This window comes from Thunnus maccoyii, chromosome 1, assembly GCF_910596095.1.
Source record: "Thunnus maccoyii chromosome 1, fThuMac1.1, whole genome shotgun sequence".
NCBI lineage: Eukaryota > Metazoa > Chordata > Actinopteri > Scombriformes > Scombridae > Thunnus > Thunnus maccoyii.
In genome coordinates, this window is record NC_056533.1 from 12,718,965 (window position 1) to 12,737,890 (window position 18,926).

At 43.2% G+C, this 18,926-nt stretch overlaps 1 protein-coding gene across 8 annotated transcripts in view; it reads right to left on the minus strand.

The window, feature by feature from the left end:
* Nucleotides 1-3,688: 3,688 nt before the first annotated feature.
* LOC121904023 (potassium/sodium hyperpolarization-activated cyclic nucleotide-gated channel 4-like) overlaps nucleotides 3,689-18,926 on the minus strand; it is an 83,372-nt gene continuing 68,134 nt past the window's right edge. For all 8 annotated transcript variants that reach the window (XM_042421521.1, XM_042421544.1, XM_042421512.1 and 5 more), the window contains 2 exons: nucleotides 14,708-14,872; nucleotides 3,689-12,486 (listed from right to left, as the gene is read on the minus strand). In XM_042421521.1, the coding sequence (XP_042277455.1) occupies nucleotides 9,779-12,486; nucleotides 14,708-14,872 (2,873 nt within the window). In that variant the 3' untranslated portion in view covers nucleotides 3,689-9,778. The remainder of the gene's footprint in view (nucleotides 12,487-14,707; nucleotides 14,873-18,926) is intronic.

Sequence of the window (18,926 nt, forward strand, 5' to 3'; positions counted from 1 at the left end):
CTGCTTGTTTGCTTGTTTGTTTATCAAATGATAAGAACTTAATTGGATGCTTCTCACCTCAGAGGATTAACTTAATGAGGTCTTTAAATTTGCTCCAATCACATTTGGTATGGGCCTGGAATCCACTGCATGAATGGGCTGCATCCACCCCCCACCCCCCCACCAGTGGCTAAGACATTAATTTGCAGGTGAGATGAAGCATAGAGGTCAGCAGGGCCAGCGTGACATTCACTGCATTGGCTGGCTGACTCCAAAATTGCTCCTATCCTCAGCTCCCCTCCAAGAGTGATTCTGCTCAACAGACTGGCTCTTCTGCAAAATTATAATTATGGGAGTCAGTAATGACACTTCAAACTATCTTAATTATTCTGAACAATGGCTAGTCCAGCACTGGTGTAATTAAGCCTTCCTAGATGCATATGTTTGGTGATAGTTTGATCTCCTCAGCTCTTCATGGCTGACTCCCACATTGGCATGATTTTATCACAGAATATATTGTACTGCTAATACTTATTTTGTTTTAATAGCCAAAGAGATAAAGATAAAGGAGATAAACGGCTGTGTTTTGCTTGTCTTCTCTCAAGGCTGGAAGGGGAGCCATGGCAGGAACACAAGCCTACCAAGACAGCCAATCAAGACGCTCCATTCTGAAGCCTGGCGATGGTTTAGTACAAGGCCATTTACTGTCAGAATTTAAACCCACATGATTTATGGTATGGTTGCCCCGGTCTGCTTTCTCCCCTTAGTTCAAAGGATGAGTCTGGCTGCAAAATGCTCAAGGGCATGGGCTAATATGATAAACAGGGAACAGAGGCTGCAGGCTGGGTGGGGGTTGGGGGGGGGGGACTGGTCCTTCTGCTCTCTACAGTTTACCCCCACCCTGTGAAAAGCAAGCGGTTGGTGTAATGAGGGATGCGGCATCTCGGGAGCAAAGAGGGAAGAGGGATGTGAGGAAGGGAGATCTTTTTCCCCCCATCAGCTCTCACTGGGGGAAAGGAGGAGGAGGAGCAGGAGGAAGTGGAGGAGGATGGTATTGCAGGGATCACCAGTCATGGAGGATTATAATTGCTAAAAATAAGAAAATGGTATTTCCTCTCTGTCAAATGAGTTCCTCTGGGTTCCTTTTAATATCATTATTTTTCGTGGAGAGACAGTTTTTATGAAAAATGTAGGAATCATCCACTGAACTTTATAGCATGCTAATATATTGAGATGCATTTGGTTTCTTTGCTATGTTTGTGGTGGAGAGAAAACTATATCAGCTTACTGCTCCGCATTTCATAAACCATTACTGAACATCACTCTCCTTTAAATTACAACCCCAAAATATCCCACTAGAGTATTTCACAGTCATGCAAGCAGTCAGTTAAGCAGAGAAGGGGTCATGTTTTTGAAATAGTGGATGTCACATTTTGGAATTAATCTCTGCAATTCGATCTCAAGGACCGATTCAATAAACAGTATTTAAACATTTTGAGAGCACTCAAACACAGATTTAAGCCTTCCTAGTCCGAAATATGCAGCTAAGTGTATCAACCTCTGAGGGTTTGTCTGGAGGGTGGCTTGGCTGTACTCAGAAATGGACATTTAGGATGGACTGTTAGCAGATGGCAGGGTGACAACTTGAATTGCTGGTGCTTGTGTTTACATATCACAGTGGGGTCGCAGCTCAAGGCGGCACATCAAAGTCTATTTCTCTCAGTTCTGATTAACACTCGGTGACTTGGAAATGGCCAGACAACCTTCAAAAATAGTGGATATTATATAAGATATACTTTAAATGTACATTACAGTGTGGGTCTTAGTCAAGATTTTAGCACAGTATGAGTGTAATGGCACTGAAGTACACAGGAAACACACATTGACCTTTGTGCTAATCACATTTCTTCTCCTGATGATGGGAACTATCAGTTCAGAACTCATATTATCACCTTGACAGCCTTTTCTTTTAATACTAACCCATGCATATTTCAGTCGTTTTGTCAGCACTTTCCTCTACCTCTAAGTAGGGCACGTATGGCCCAGTTTTGACCATCATGATTTTTCAACAGGGGAGGGAAGGACCGAGCAGAGGACCAGGGCTTTTTTTTTGGAAGGTGGGAGGGGGAGCCAGAGAGGGGACATCAGGTTGGCAACCTGTGGCCATCTTTCTGATGTTATCCATGCGTATGCTTTCATGAACTTAATCCCAGGAGGCACACACACATACACACTGACACAAAAAGAAAACTTTTAGCCATTCGCATCAAAAGCTGGAGCATTGCAAAGTTGGCATTTGGACAATATTTACGAACAAACTGGCAGATGTCAAAAGGCTTTGAAGGCAGGGTTTTAGAGGAAAATAAGCACTAATACGGATGTGCTGTAGTTACTGTGTGTGTTTCTGAGTGCTCTGGGCCTCGTGCTGCCAAAAAATATAGTGCCAGGCCTGCCTACTATGAGCGTGAAAAGATGTGGAAAAAGTAAAAGCATTTTCCTTAAAAACAAACAAATAAAAGTGGCTGCTGTGAACGACAAACAGAAAAAAAGAGGCCATTCACATCACATGAAAGCACTTTCTGATGATGCCTGTGACCTACTGTTGCTCTGCACAGATTTCAGTCTTTCAGGACACTCAAGTTTCATCCCTCTGGCCTTCTGAAATCCACCCAAATCCCCATGTACCTCTCAAATGCCACTATTAAAACATTTTAATTTAAAGTGGTTGTTAAAGTCATGCCGTGCTTTCCCTCTCCTCCAGCACCAGTGTTGATGGCAGGAGCTGAAAGGGCCTATCTGGAAAAAGAGAAAAAAAACTTGAGACACACGCATATACAGTGCTTTAACCCTGAGGCCTGCGGGGTAATGGTAGGATTAATTACTGTTGAGTTTGACCCAAGGAGAACTAGAGCAGATTATCCCAGATGCTGCAGAGGAAGGCATTAGTGCTGGTTGTCCCTCTATGGCAGCAGAGAGACAGCCACCTCAGCCACGAGGATGTCACCATGACCTCGCTGGCCCGTTGCACAAAACCACACTCAGACAGCATACAGGAGGCTCACGTGGCAGCAGCGGCAATGCACCATTTACACCACACTCCCGTGTGCTTTTTTCATCACCGTCAGATGCCGAGCGGGCGGTTGTAAGCCAGCTCCTCTCCTCTCAGCAGGCAGGCATCAGAGGAGGAGAATAATGTGTAATTACAATAGACAATCTAAAATAAAGCCCTTCACTTTCAATGAGTTCCTCTTGGAGAAGGGAAGGTTACCTCAAGGGGGAATTCTAATGAAGCAGATGGCTGAGTGCTCACAGGGGCAGACGCAGACTGTCTTCCTTTTTACACTCTGCCAACATTTCCAGCATTCTGAGGAGCTTCACCTGTCTCTTGACCGCTCTTTGTGTGCATCTGTGTTTGAGAGTGTGTGTGAAAGACTTATTTAAATAATAGGAAAAACCTCACAAACTCGCCATCTCCTGCACCCAGTCACACACACGTACACAGAGGAAGGCAAAAATGAATATCCCAAAAATCTGTGAGAAACAGTAATATACAGAAAAGGCAGTGTCAGAAAAGGTGTGCATATTGCACTGTGCTATGTCTAAGCGACCTTGTGAAGCGTAACTGAGAGTATGCTGCATGTGCTGCGAACAACAGAGAAAAAAAATACTCCAAGCAGGTGTTCCTTATATTTTATTCTATACCGTTTTATTTCATCCAGTATGTGTGCTTATCGACAATGCAGTTTTTGCCTCACTCCTTTTACCGCCACACAAACTACTGTGTGTGGTTGTTGTGTGGGTCAGCGCAATGTCCCGTAGGTACACATCCAGTCACACCATACCTGTACAGTTCCCTTATTGCTTTTTCCCATAGTTCCCGTGTTAAATGCAGAAAAAATAGACTGATATCCATTGATGATTAGCAAAGCGGTCAAAATACTGTCCTCCCCAAAAGGTTGTGTGTCCTTGTAAGAAGTGCTGAACCAGTCTCTGCCTTTGTGAAACAAAAAGGTTGAGCCTTCGAGTAGAAAGTCTTGGTCTGTAGCATCATGTGAAGAAAATGTCCCACTCCTGCGCTTCATTAAAAATCATGGACATGTTATGAACTGTACATACACAGTTTGGTGAACATTGCTTATCATTATCTGTTATGGTGATGACATCACTTATTAAGAGAGTCTAAAATGAATATAGAAATATAAATAGGTCCTATGGAAATATATAAATCTTTATAAGTACCTTGTTGAAATTATTTTCCCAAACATCAGATTAAGTGGAATTATAGTACATACTTCAGCAAACGAAAGACGGCTATGAGAAGCACAATGTTTTATGTAAACCCTCATCTCTCTCTCTCTCTGTTTCCCCCCCAACTCTAATCCAGTGAAGAGCAGCCTCACCTTTGGCTGCAACACAGGATTTTCTGATCAGCTGCCCCCAGCAGAGAAACATACAGACAACATATTTTCAGAACCAAATCATAGCTTCTAATTGGTTAATTTTTGAATTTACCAACCCAAGTCAAATTTCATATATTTAGCTGTCTCTACTATGAACAAACAGTGTCATTATGATAAAGGATCTCAAGGTCATACAGTCTTGGAGTGAACTTACAGGCACCCTACTGGTGCACAGTATCTCTAAACTGGGTCATATCTAGGTTACACTGCCCAACAGCCAACTTTGTGGTCAGAACAACATTACTGTTGTGTTATTCCATCTCATTGGAGCAGCAGCAAAAGAGGTCAGTTGTATTAGACGCTACGATAAACAGAACCTTCTACCACATATAGCAATCTTCATATCATATCCAATCACTCTGAGGTACATTGTCATACGAACACCTGATTCTGCTGCTTGCGTATGATAAATAAATTGAGTGTTTGTGGAAGGGTTGGGGGAATTTGCAGTTATGAATGAATAACGAGGGCCTCGGAAAAAAAACACGTGCCGTCTCTCCCCGGAGAAATTGCAGGTTCGATTCCGCTGCTGCTACATCTAATCCTCAATCACAGCAAATGATTTCATTAGTGTGCATCGCTGATTCACCAACCCATATTCATGGGCGAGCAGGGCAGCACAAAGGGAGAGGCAGGCTAAGATTAGGCAGCGAAATTGGAAGTGCACCAAACAGATTGTGGGAATGCTGCGTTACAGAAACAACCATGAATTGGAAATGGTACAGAGGTGCCAGTCTGCGTAGCTAGCCATGGCTAACAGCAAGGCCAGAGCAAAGTATGGCCTAAAACAGAGGAAAATATGAACTACTTCTGTCAGACCTAGATTAGATTTAGTTACATTCAGATAAAATAGGGCAACCAACTCAGGCAGGGCATTAAAATTAAACAGTGGTACCTTACAGGATCAAAACACAGACATGTCAGGTGCTTTTCCACTGTCGTCCTCTGAACTGATTTCAGAACAGCCTAGCTCGGGGCGTTTGGACAGAACGCTGGCAGCTGTTGGGATCCTTCAACTGCCCTTGGTTGCTATTTTCTCTGTTGCAGTGGTCTTACCATGTTTAGATGGGTGACATAGGGAAACATAATGAAAATAGTTTGCTGCATGAGCGAGTGAGTCACCCTTGTTTTTCTTTCGCTTTTTCTCAAAAGACACAAAGTTTCAAAGCCTCCTTATCTAATTCCCTGCTGATTCCTCTAAAAAACACTGTCTCCATACTACATTACGCTACAGATGCGGCTGCAGCAAATAGTCTGGGTGGATGGAAATAGCAAATCCCCTTGAAGAATAAACATTGCTGTCAGGTGAAAATCTTGTTACTCCAATTTTGGTTATTTTCATGTCTTTACACGGAATGAAGGATTACATGGTCTTCTGTGAGTTAAGAAAATTTCATGACCCAAAGGATTATGAAACCCCTTTTCATTTCCATTACATAATTTCAACACTATGTGGTCATCAATCAAAAACTTCTCTTCTAATTTCATAAAAATTGGCACTTTTCTTACATAAAAAGTCCAAGACAGGAGATTTTGCAAATATGTTGGTCTAGCTGAAACCGACAGGACATCATGCAGATTGTGGCAGCTCTCTAACTGACAGTGACAGATTCAACTGATACACTGTGTGCCCACCCACCCCTAGCCTAAACCACTTATCTGTGATAATAGACCATACTAAGTTCAGGCCAACTAATCAATCCCTGTCCAATGTCTATCTCTCTGTAAGCTCTGACCTGTGCCTCCCTGTCCCACCCTCCTCAGACAGCGCCCAGCCCCAGCCATCGACCCTGCCAGGCAGAGCGGGATACACAGTCACACACACACACACACACACTAGCTGCTAGCTACATAGCAACACTCAAAGCTTTCCCTCATATCCTTCCAATCAATACAATACTGACAAACATCCACTAGCACTCAGGAACAATCATAAAGAAGGGGTGACATGCTACAAATCCCCAAGAAACAACTACCCCGTCAACATGAGTACCTAATGGGGTGCCTGTCTACTTGTCTTCCCTGTGGCTGAGTGTCAGACTACATCATTCCCTCATTGCATCAACGCCTCTTCACATACACACCTTTGTCTCAGACCAGCTTCAAATTGTTTTCCAACTATACACCTTAATAAGGTCACATTGTGAGGAAAAAGGGGACTTTTTCCTGATGTGGGGGGCACAGCAGTCTGCTTTTGTGCAGTGCAAGACTAGCAGGTACAGGAAGACCAAGGTTTAAACACCTACACTGTGTGCAGACAATCAGTATTCCAGAGGTGAAACCATTCTTGGTGTTTACTTTCTGTCATTCTGTCTCAGTGCTCTGTCCCTTTCACCCTTTGCCCCACTGGACGGTGGTCTAAAGAGACCCAGGCTTCCTACAAGCAAGGCTTCACGTGTCACATAAACACATAGCCCGTGTAAATGTTTCAGAGCCTTTAAATAGCTGAACTGTAGATGAGGACAAAGTGTTAAACAACAGCCAGTGTGTGAAAGCTTAAAAAAAAAAAAAGCTGTTCTAGCCATTAGAAGCACCTACTCAGTCCGTGAAGAAGACCATGAAAAGGCCATGTGAATCATTGATTTCAACTATTTAATCTAATTCTGAAATGATATGCCAAATAATCATAGAGTTTTTGCTGTATTCATTTCCCCTCAATCTGCCTCGTTTAATTGAATGTCAGTAGTTGAATTTCTACATTTCACATGATGGGTGACAGGTGGATTATAAGAGATTGTTTTTATTTTATGTTGCCCCAATATCTTATGAGGCTTAATTCTTACAGAGGACTACATGCTTACTTAACAGATGAAAATTTCTGTCTAGGGTTACAGTGTGTGTATCCATGTCATCAACAACATTATACATGAAATTCCTAATCATAAAAGTGGTGAGGGCTAATGGCCTGGCTGATCTGAATAAGATGAGAAAGTGAGACTCATATATTTGCTAACGGCAAATTCAGTTGAGGATATTTTTAACAACATAAAATGTCGTGGAGAAAAAAAGGATTGTCAATTTTTTTTGTTTGTTTTTCAAAGAGCATTCAAAGAGTGTTCTTGAGGTTGTAGGCATGTCTGTAAATGTGCATTTGTGCAGCTGTGTGTCATGCCATGTGTATTGCTATACCTTATTATAGGGACTTCTGGGAACTGTAATGAGGGGAGAACATGGTCACTGTGCACCTCTGTGTGTGAGTGCATGATAGCCTGTGAGGGTCAAGGGATTACAGACATGTCTTGTTAAATTAGGCTGCTGTGGCTGAGTGCTGTGACTGAGTTAGGGACTCAGCTGTCTGAGTGGAACCTGGGTCTGTCTTGATGATGAGCTACAGACAAACATGTAGAAGCATAACACAGCTTTTCTCCTTTGGGAGTTTAGTGATACCTTGCTCTACTGTGTATTCTGTTTTCTGGCAACTGTAAGGCTCTCTGACAGTGTCACCGGATTTTGAATGAATACACAAATATAAAGGGCCTTTTCTCATCTTTGATTTTTGATGGCAAACAGCTAAATGCCACCTACATAGAGGTGCTCCAGGTATATGTACGTACTTATATATATTTTTTTATATATATATATTTTATGAATTCAAAAATACCTGCAGAAATGCAATCAAAACTGAATAGTGTGGGGTACATTTTAAAATGTCCATTCTGACACAATATTTGTCAGTGATTGCTTCCCTGCACCTTCATGGGCTCAATAATAACATTTGAAGTTCCCAAGCAATTTCTCTCGAGATACAGCAGCAGCACAGCTGTATGGCAATACGTAATGGAGCATATGCAGTAAAGAGTGCACATTTGTACACAACTTACTGAGTCATATATCCAGATTGCCTTACAACAAATGAGTGGGTAGTGGTTCTGTGTCTTGCTAAAGGACACTTTGGCAGGAGAAATATCTGCTGATGAAAACATCAGTCAAAGATATTGAACCAATGACCTGTTATGGAACAGTCTCTTAACTCCCCTTCAGTGCATCTACCATAGCTACAGTACTTACTTTTAGCAACAAAAAATGTACATACATTCAACATCTCAAACTCAGCACTGGCCATCAATGAGGAGACATGCCTATGTTGACCATATAGCAGCTACAGTAGAAGAAGTAATGCACAAATTAAATATCAAGTGGCATATTTCCATTTCCAGCACTTTTTGGATCTTTCAGCTTGTGTATTGTATATACTGTATCTGCTAAATGATTGAAAGTCTGGTTTTGGGGCAACTATATATTTGATTATTTTTGATTTTGAATGGTCCAAGTGCTACACAATGCAACACACAAGCTGGGGTTAATGGAAGTCCTAGTTTTTGTGTGAAAAAAGGCAAACTTCCTTTTGATCAGTCCAGGGAAAAGTCTTGCCTTGCATCTGACTGTCCCACTGATTCACACACTTACTCTCACTAACACTCACACATTAACAGTTGCACGCAGTCAGGAAGAAAAACAACACATGCTTTCTACACACATTAGCGGCATGAGCTTGGAAGACAAAGTGAGCTTGTTAGGACATGGTTGAGGACTCTGCAGAAAGCCAGTCGCTCACATACTGTTATGTCTCAATATTGAGATGGAGGGTAGCTCGCTGAACCCCTCTCCCCCTGCTTCAAAAACAGTATTGGTATGATAAAGTGGTACAAAATAAGGATAGAAGGGCCAAGAGGAGGTGAATTATTACCCCACAGGAAAAGTCTTTTTGGTTTCCTAAAGTCTCTTCTCCATCTCTCATCAGGTTTTGAAGAGTTTACACAGAGGATAAATAAGTACAATCTAATAGATACATTTAAGGATCAACAATATGTGATCCTGTATGAGATGGTACAAGAGTCAGCCTGTTGAAGCATTTTGTTTTAGCTAAAAATTTAGATAACTTTTTTTGAAACACACAAAAAGCCTTTATACATGCAGGTATTAGTGCATAGGTTCCTGCAGAAAAAGAGTATTATTGTGTAGTCCATTGAATTGTCTTCCCAAAAATCACCAGATGAATTTGGCATAGTTATAGAAATAAAGAAAATGACTGTCCTTTAAATGGAGATCGTTTTTCACACCCTCCTAGTCCCTTGATTAACTTATCATTTAAATATATCTCTATCTATATACAGTATGTATGAATAAAAAAGAGGACAAAGCATAAAACAAATATAGAGTATTCTCTATGCTCAGAGTTACCTGGTAAAGTGTCTTTTAAATCACAGTAAATTTAAGATCTTGGTAAAATGAGAGGCGGAACACAGTGAAGTCTGATCACAGAAAGAAAATAATGCCACACATGGATATAGTTTGTGTGTGTTTCAGTTCGGAGGAGCACAGGAGGGTGTGATCAATCCTCACAAATTGGAAGGGAGTTTAGAGCGGACAGTTTGAGGTTCTAGATCTGATGAGTAGGCAGCAGAGCCTCTCCGTAGAGGCGAGGCCGGGGAGGCCCCTGGGGATTGAGTCTGGTGAGGGTGCCCCGGAGACATCTGGATTGGAGGAGTCATGCGCCCTGGTACTGAGCTACAGGGTTTGGGCACGAGAGCGGGTGATGAGAAGGGTGAGGGGTAGTATCCAGTTTCCACAGAGGAGCGAGGTGTTTGGTGGCCTAATGCCTGGGCTACTTCCTGGGGCAGAGATGGGTGTGAGCTGGATAACAGCTTTAGGTCCTCTGAAAAGCGGCCCAGTGGAGAATCTCTCCCTGTTGTGTGTGGCTGGCTGGGAAGCTGTGGAGGGAGAGAAGACTGAGGCATGAGCAGAGAACTGTGGGATCCTGTGGCACTGGAAGGGTCATTGTAATGGAAAGTCCTGCCTGCCACTGGGCTTTGAATGGTAGGGCTGGGTGCCACTGGGGTAAGGCAGGGAGAGGCGTTTGCTGAGCCATACTGGGCCAGAGAGGCCAGGGCAGACCTCTCCAGGGACATCTGGTGAGGCAGGAAGCCAGACTGGAGGCCTGCCAGGCTAAAATGGCTGAGGGATGACGGGGAGTCCTCAGCAGGCTGTTGGCTATGATGTCCTCTACTAGAGGATGGGGAGCCTTGTGGAGGGGAGTGGAAGAGGTTTAAGCCACTGCTAGTCCTGCCTCCTCCAGCAAACTGCTGCAAAGGAGCCAAGTGAGGAGGCTTAGAGGGTGGCTGGAGAATTTGACCAGGCAAAGGGCTGGACGAGCCGGTAGAAATGGGACTCTGACAACGGGAGGAACCAATAAGTCCAGCTGTAATTCCACCAGAAGCCCCTCCTACAGGACAAGCTGTAGACCCCCCTAAATGACTCCCTACCGCACCCCCTGCTGCTCTGCTACTATGGCCTCCAATCATCCCTCCCCCTGGCCCACTCAAACTTCCTCCTATATGGCTACATATTGATCCTTCAGAAGCCCTTCCCAACGATCCTCCAGGATTTCCTACCATATAATCACCAGAAACCCCTCCAAGGGGTCCCCCAGAGGCCCCTCCCACTGATCCCCCAGAAGATCTCAGTAATTCTCCAGAAGTCCCTCCTACTGATTCATCAGAAGCCCTCCCCAATGATCCTCCAGTGGTCGTCGCTATCAGTAATTCTCCAGAAGTCCCTCCTACTGATACGCCAGAAGCCCTCCTCAATGATCCTCCAGTGGTTGTCGCGATCAGTAATTCTCCAGAAGTCCCTCCTACTGATTCGCCAGAAGCCCTCCCCAATGATCCTCCAGTGGTTGTCGCTATCAGTAATTCTCCAGAAGTCCCTCCTACTGATGTGCCAGAAGCCCTCCCCAATGATCCTCCAGTGGTTGTTGCGATCAGTAATTCTCCAGCAGTCCCTCCCACTGGTCCACCAGAAGCCCTGTGCAATGATCCTCCAGTGGTCGTCACTACCAACAATTCTCCAGAAGTCCCTCCCACTGATCCCCCAGAAGCCCTCCCCAATGATCCTCCAGTGGTCGTTGCAACCAGTAACTCTCCAGAGGCCCCTCCCACTGATCCCCTGGAGGCTCTTCCGATTGATCCTCTTGAAACCCCTCCCATTGATCTCCTGGCTGAATCTCTCACTGACCCACAGGTAATGCCCCCCACTGATCCACCTGAGGCCCCACCCGCTGACCTGCCACAAGCACCACCCACTGATCCTTCAGATATCCCTCCCATTGATTCCCCTGAGATCCCTCTTACTAATCCACTAATAGCTCCTCCCAACCCAAAGTGCCCCTCAGGAGTTGCTTCTGTCACTGCAGTTGTAAAGTCCTCTCTAGCCCAGGTAGTCTCTCCTCCACTGGCCCCTTCCACAGAACCTCCAACTGCTCCACTTGAAGACCAACCTGTTGCACCACCACAGGCTCCAACTGCACCTCCACTTATTCCTGACCCTGTGCTTCCACCTGCAGATCCTTGGTGGAAGAGGTTTGACAGTGGTGGGGTGCTGGAGCGAAAGGGCTGTTGCTGCTGTGGTTGTGGGTGTAGCTGGGCCATACTAGATGAGGGTGAACCAGAGGATGAGTATGGTCCGAAGGGGAAGGCAGAGGCCCCACTTCCACCTCCACTGAACCCAGACCCTGTCCCACAAGGCCCACGTTGGCCTCCGCTACTTGAGGCCTGCTGGCTAGAACCAGTTGCCCCAGAACCTGACGTCATGTGCTGGGCCCGAAAAGAGGCCAGCAATGGCATGTCCACCCCAGTGCGCAGTTTAGAGGGTGTGCTAGAGGGAGAGTCCCCAGCAGATCCAGGAGTTGTGGATGGAGGGACAAACGTGTGAAACTTCTTAAGCCGGCTAGGAGGGTCCTTTAGGGACCCCAGAACAGAAAGTGGAGGCCTGAAGAGCGTTGGTGGGAGGTGGGGATGGTGTGTCAGGGCAATGGCTACTGAGGTGGTGGCAGCTGCTGCCTGGAGAGGTGCCTGGATGAGTGGGGCCCAGATGACAGGGGTAGGTGAGGGAGGTGTCTGGGGTGGGGCGTTCTGCATGAGGTGGGCGCAGTGGGCCATGTCCCTGTCATGCTGTACAATCTGCTGGATGATCTCATTCTCCTGGTAGTTGAGTACACCAGAGCTGAGGTCGTGCTGTACCTTGTGCTGCAGGATGGAGTTTTTCTTGCCTGTAAAAACACATGCACACATGAAAACAGACACACAGAAAAACAGACACACGCAGAGAGTTACAGGTAAGAAAGAAAAGGAAAAAAGGAGCATGAGCATAAATCTTGTAAGCAGATAGAGCCCAGTTGACATTGTGGATGAACTCTAGTAACAACCTTATTTTCCAACAACGCTCTCTAACAGAAGCTAGCACACAAACAGTTAAAAAGAGGGGAAAAAGAAAAAAGGTGCAACTGAAAATCACAGGGAAAAGGGAGGAAAAGAGATTCAAGAAAGAGATGTAGCAGAAGATGACAATGTATGAAAGAGTACAGAATAAGAGAAACAACAAAAGATAGGTGGGAGATAACTACCCAGAGACAGAAGCTCAGAAAACATGACAGCCTAAGGTGTAGGCAGTGTATGTTTGTCTAGCTCTTACTGTGATTCCCTAGGTAACAGGGACAAAACATAAAGCAAACATTGTACCAGAAGGTGTAGATTGAGCCTCTGATAGAGTGTGAGCTATGCTGAGGTATGGGTCAAGTCTACAATTATCTTTTTGGTATTTATTCATATTTTCTCTCTTATTATTGTCTGTTAATATCAAAAGGAAAGCATCTTAAAAATCAGAGATCAACCTGAAACCTTTATTGTTCTAAACTGCTACAATTTCTGCGGAGTAAGCAATCTCATGACACAGAAAAAAATGAAAAACAAAATTTGAGATTCAATATAAGTATGGACTTTTTCCACAATTTAATTTTTTCCACAAATCTTGCTCCAGATCATTTGTACTCTTTCATTTTCCAGTCTCGGAATATGTGCTCTGAAACTAAAGTAACTGTGAGCTGTGCACAAGGTCAAAGAGACAAGTTGGAGTTGCGTCACTGTGACAGGCATACTATCTGCTGACCCTACCTACTAGAGAAAAGTGTGAAACTCTGACCTCAAAGTCCATTAGTCATTGTTGAATGGTCGCATTAGCAGTGACAGGGTTAATTCACATGACTGCCATTTTCAATTTGATGCTAACAAAAGGCTGTGAAATCCAGAAATATTGTAAATGCAATTAGGCCCAGATCAATCTCTCCATTTTCTGTTATGACTGGTAGCAGATTAGTAGAGGTGTTGCTGTGAGGTATCCGGCTTGACCCTGGCACCACCTGACCCTTTATCACTTGCACACCACCAATCAGATTGTGCAAAGTCCATCAAGACAGTAATTAATTTGTGGATCAGTGCCGTGTGAGTGACTTTATTAGGGAAGAAGGGTGTACATGAGCATCAAGCCCGGGAGAAAGGACATACGCAAGAGACCATCTCACAGAAACATCACTATCAGCCCACCACATCTTTTCAAAGCAGCCATTTTCTACAAAGAGACCCCCTGAAGCAATTTCTCTATCTTCCATTCTAAACATAGCAGAGGATAAAACAGAGCATGCAGCGATGGCTGAGTGATGATACAGGCGTGCCTTTCATTGTGAATTTTTCATCTGCCCAGGCTGAGCCTGGGAAGAGTGATGGATATGGAGAGAATATCAATTGTATGCATAAGAGAAGTCACGCAGGGATTTCAAAACCAGAGCTCCATCTGCATGTTTATATGCAGATGACTTTGAAAGTAATTTAAGTCATTGAGTATCAATGTGAAGATTGTTACAATCCTAAAGTTTTGTCTGTGAGCTCTGGCTTGAAAGACTTTGGTTTTCTTCATTGTCAGTGTGTCTTGCTGAACACACATACTCATGAGTAGCATAAAGTGAAATATATCTAGGAGAGTGATCCTTTCATAGCACAGGGGTGAAATCTACTCAATGATGTGCTGACTGGGTTAGATACAATTAATCGAAGCTTTATTTTCAAATATTACAAATGTACATTGAGGAGTTGTCAAGTTGATGTTGAACAAAAAAAGTACACAAATCTTATGTTTTCCATTATAACAATTTCAGACTCTATACATGACCGTCAAGCAGCATAAATGTCACTGAATTGATGTTTCATGTCATGTACTATTTGAGAATTTTGTGTTGGTTTGCAGAAATAATTTGAAAGTTATAGTTTGAAGAGAGAACACACAGAAGCAGCATTTTTACAAACTGAATAATGAGTACTGTATGCCTTAACTGTCCCCACTAGTTCTCAATGACTTTCAGTGAAAAAAGTTGCAAAATGCAGTTGGTGGCATATTATTTACAGTGATGTAAATGATCATTTTAAAGATTATTTTCTTACCAATACGGTCCAGTCTGTCCAGAGCAACAGTCTCAAAGGCTCTTCTCATCATAGGATACTCCTCCAGCACCTCATTGAAGTTGTCCACAGACAATGAGTATAGACGACAATACGTGTCTGCCCGGACACTGGCTGTCCTTCTGCCTCGTGTCAGCAAACAAATCTCTGCAACAAAACACAGCAGAAAAGAGAAAGTACAATAAGAAAAGAGAAAGTACAATAACATGATTGAGTTAAACTCAGACATCTATTTGTTTTATTTGAGTAAATGAAATCCTATACCAGTGTTACTGCCACTCCTGATCTATCATAAACAGTCACATCATTCATAGTCACAAAAATGCAAACAGGTAACATTTTCTGCTAAAGGCTTCCCCAGTTTAGCTGGAAGAGACCCAGATTTGAGTGGATCATCCATAATCACTACAAACCTCTAAAAGGTATAAATGTATCCTGGTTTAAACTGCCCCTGCACATAAAACACTTTCAACAGCATTGACTTTTATCATTTTTCAAACACAACCCAGCCTACATATCAAAAACAAACTACCAAAAAAACAACAACATAAAAAAACCAAAAACAAAACTAACCAGATTTCCACAATGGCCACACTTTTTTATATACAGAATACATTTCACTGAGGACAAATTCGTTTTTGCATATCATGCTAGGAAAAGTACCCCCAGTTCTCCCACCAATGAATATGGAGTCAAAGGCACTGCTACTGGGAATCTACCCCGGGTCTTTGTGGTGGTAGACAAGAATTTTACTTGTGGTGCATTCAACTACAACAGAGAGTGAAACATATTAAGACCTACCATTTCTCCACAGACTATAAGACCCTGTAATTTACCTTCACCTCTTTCAACATGACCTAAAGCTTAGAATTATAGCTTTTTTTCTCTGTAGATAAAGTATGCTAAGTGAACACAATAAAAACTAAGCAAAATGTGAACTCCAGTGTTATTTTGTTTTATTTTTTTAGCATTAAAATCTACAAGTTTTCTATAATCCATCGGTGTAGCACTTAATGCCATTTTCAGAGCTTAGAGGTCTGCCAGCCCTCATCTGCCATGCCCGCTCAGGAAAATAATGCTCCATTTAACAAGCTGCACTGCTGTAGAGCTCTGGCACAGAGGCTGTGTGTGTGGGTGCAAATGTGTCTGTACTGTATGCAGATGTCGCATGTGGATGCATGCACTATCCAATTGCAATGTGTCTGTGTGAGAGCCTGCACAGAATGTGTGTGCGTGCATGCATGTGTGCATAAACAAACATATGTGAATGTAGTATATGTGTGTGTATGTGCATGCAAGTGTTTTATTCATGAAAGCAAGGCAGTATAAGAGAGTAAGGTATGCTGAAACTATAGGCTTCTGTATACTTCATCTATATATGGATATGGATAAACATATATGAGGATAACGTATACATGCAGTAAATACTATACATTGAATGTATATGAGTATTTATATGGACAGGGTTATATTGTTTTGGTGTACGTGTTATTTGCCAGTGCGTCATGTGTTTGAACACATCATCTAATGTCTTTTCTCTTTAGCTTTCATCTCATCTTCCGCCCGCCCTTCCTGTGTTTCCTATCATACTCTCTCTTTCTCAAAAACCCATTTCCAGCTCATCCACACAGACACATGCTCTCAATTCTCCCATGGCATGCACTTTCCTACTTTTCCCCCCTTAGCCTACATCAAATCAAATTTTTAAAGAATCCTTCATCCAACTTATTGCTGTGTATCTTACATGTAGTTTCACTCTCCACCCTAACTGTCCTTCTCTCCATCGTTCTTTGCTTCAAATTTACCCTCCGATATTGCATATCTCTAAAACGATCATGTTTGTGCAAACCTGCAGCCACACACACACCAAGAGCCTCCTTGTACTGTATGAGGCAATGTCCACTTAAATCAACAACATGTGTAGCATTGGCTTTTGTGGATGTTTTTGTATGTAGGTATGATGACAGTGAGCTGCGTGTGGGTGTGTGATAAAAATGTGGTCAATGAGTCTGGGTGTGTTAGGGGCTGTTAACGATCACGGCAAATCACAACTGCTCTTCTCATCCCCTCTAAAAGAAGTTCTGTCCTCACCGTGATGTGCATTTGGCAGGAAGGTCTGGAAGAGCTTCTCTTCAGACTAAGCAAATTTTCTCATCTGCAAATGACCATGATTCCCATGATACCTGTTTCTCCTAAGAATTATGTTCATAGCTAAACACATTTTAGAGAAATGCTGCCGAGATTAAATTCTTTTATCAGCCTATAAACGAAATATGCATATTAAACATATCTGCACAATGTTCTCTGCCAAAGCCTTTTGAAGATACATTATTGGTTAAAAACTCAACCCTAACTTGAGCAAATCATAGTCTTGTTGATTTTCACAGCTTCACTAGCAAACTGTGTGGAACACCATTGTATGATCGTTTGATACCCAAAAGAGTGTAGAAGTTTATGTGGTTAATTTGTAACAGCCTGGTGCTATTTGGGCAAGATTCAAAGTAGCCACAGTGGATCTGATGTGCCTAATTGTAATTTGACAATGGACGCCACTCACATTAGGCACTGCAGATGAAAAAAACCCTCAGAAAAGGAAAGCTGTAACAGACAGCTGCATGGGGAGTTAATCAACTGAAAGGGAAAGCCTTCTTACAGCATGCTTTTCTTTATGTGTATAGGTTGAAAAATGTATGATGAATGAATGAAAAAGATGAAAAAGGTAATCTTGGAGAGGTCTTTCAGGGTGCGCCATGTGTAGTGCATAGCTCACCTACTCTGAGCAGGCGGACGGCAAAAAATGCTGTCAATGTTGACTCCATAATTGCAGGGTGCTGCTCGATTACCAGTGACACTTCCCAACTGTACTTCTCCTCCCACTGGCAAGGTACCAAAATGTGCTCAGTGGCAAGGAAAAAAACCCACCGTACCATGGAAATACAGCCTCAACACTCACACATAGACCATAACTGCCAGTATGGGTTTGAGTTAAACTGGAGCTGATTATGAGTATGTAAATGCTACTTTTATTTTTTTGTCGTGACTCATCTGGCAACAAGCATACGTTACAGCATCTGTGCATCTGGATGAGTGAAATCTTATAATATATCCTCTGTAGACAGAAAACACCTGTACTGTGTAATAAAACAACAACCCTGCAGTAAATATTCCCTTTGCGACAATTGTACTGTTTAATTTTTGAGAGGGTCAAGAAGGTTTAGGGTAATTTCTGAGAAGTGTTTCCACTGTCTACCCTATTTACACATATGTTGGGACAGTAGAAACACCTCTCAATATAATAAAACCCATTAAAAACATCACTAAATATGGCTTCAGAAACTGACGAGCTGAGTGAACAGCAAAATGTCAACATTATAAGTACATCACATTCACTACAGGGTGACTGGATTGCATTAGACTGTAGAAAGACTTAATATTTTTTCTGGTCACTGAGTGTAAAGTAGTTATGATTGTGTGTGATGGTTTGAAAAATGAGATGGGGGAACAGTTAAAGGGAGAGTGCATGATTTGACATGACAGTGAGCGAGGAATATGTGTTGTAAATGAAGCATATGAACAATCTCATGTTGTGTGTTGCTCTTACTGTTGTGTTGTGTGTACTGGTGGGTGCTTGTGTGTGAGAGAGAGCATGGATGAATAGACGATGGCCAAGTTAGCAGGAGAGCTGTGAATGTGAAAGATAGAGTAAAAATACCACGCTTGTACCATATATGTGTGTACATGTGTGTGTTTGCACGTGTTTGTGTGCGTGTACTGTAAGTGTGTGCTAGCGGGCCAGCCCTGGCTGTAGCTGTGCTGGGGGGTCCATTTCCCGCAGCAATGCTCCAGTAATCCCCTCTGGAGAGGAGCATCGCAGCTCTTTATTAAATCCTCTTGTCCTGTGGCTTTCTGGATGAAGCCAACACTGCCAAGATGAGGCGGTGAGCTGCAGTGAGCCCTGTGGCCCCATCTAACTGTCTTTGCAGAAAGCAAGTGAAGCCCAGACACTTAGTGGTGCCATCTGAACTACAAGTGTGGGGAAAAAAATCCATGGCAGGGTTTGGGTCTGGTGCAACCCGCTCCGAGCTAAACAATAAGAGATTAGCGGACAGTGCTGAGGGGCTAAATGCAGATGGCTGCCCTGAAGCTCAACACTGTCCTGAATATCAAGAACTGTAAAACAGGAGCAAAGTTAGATGTGCAA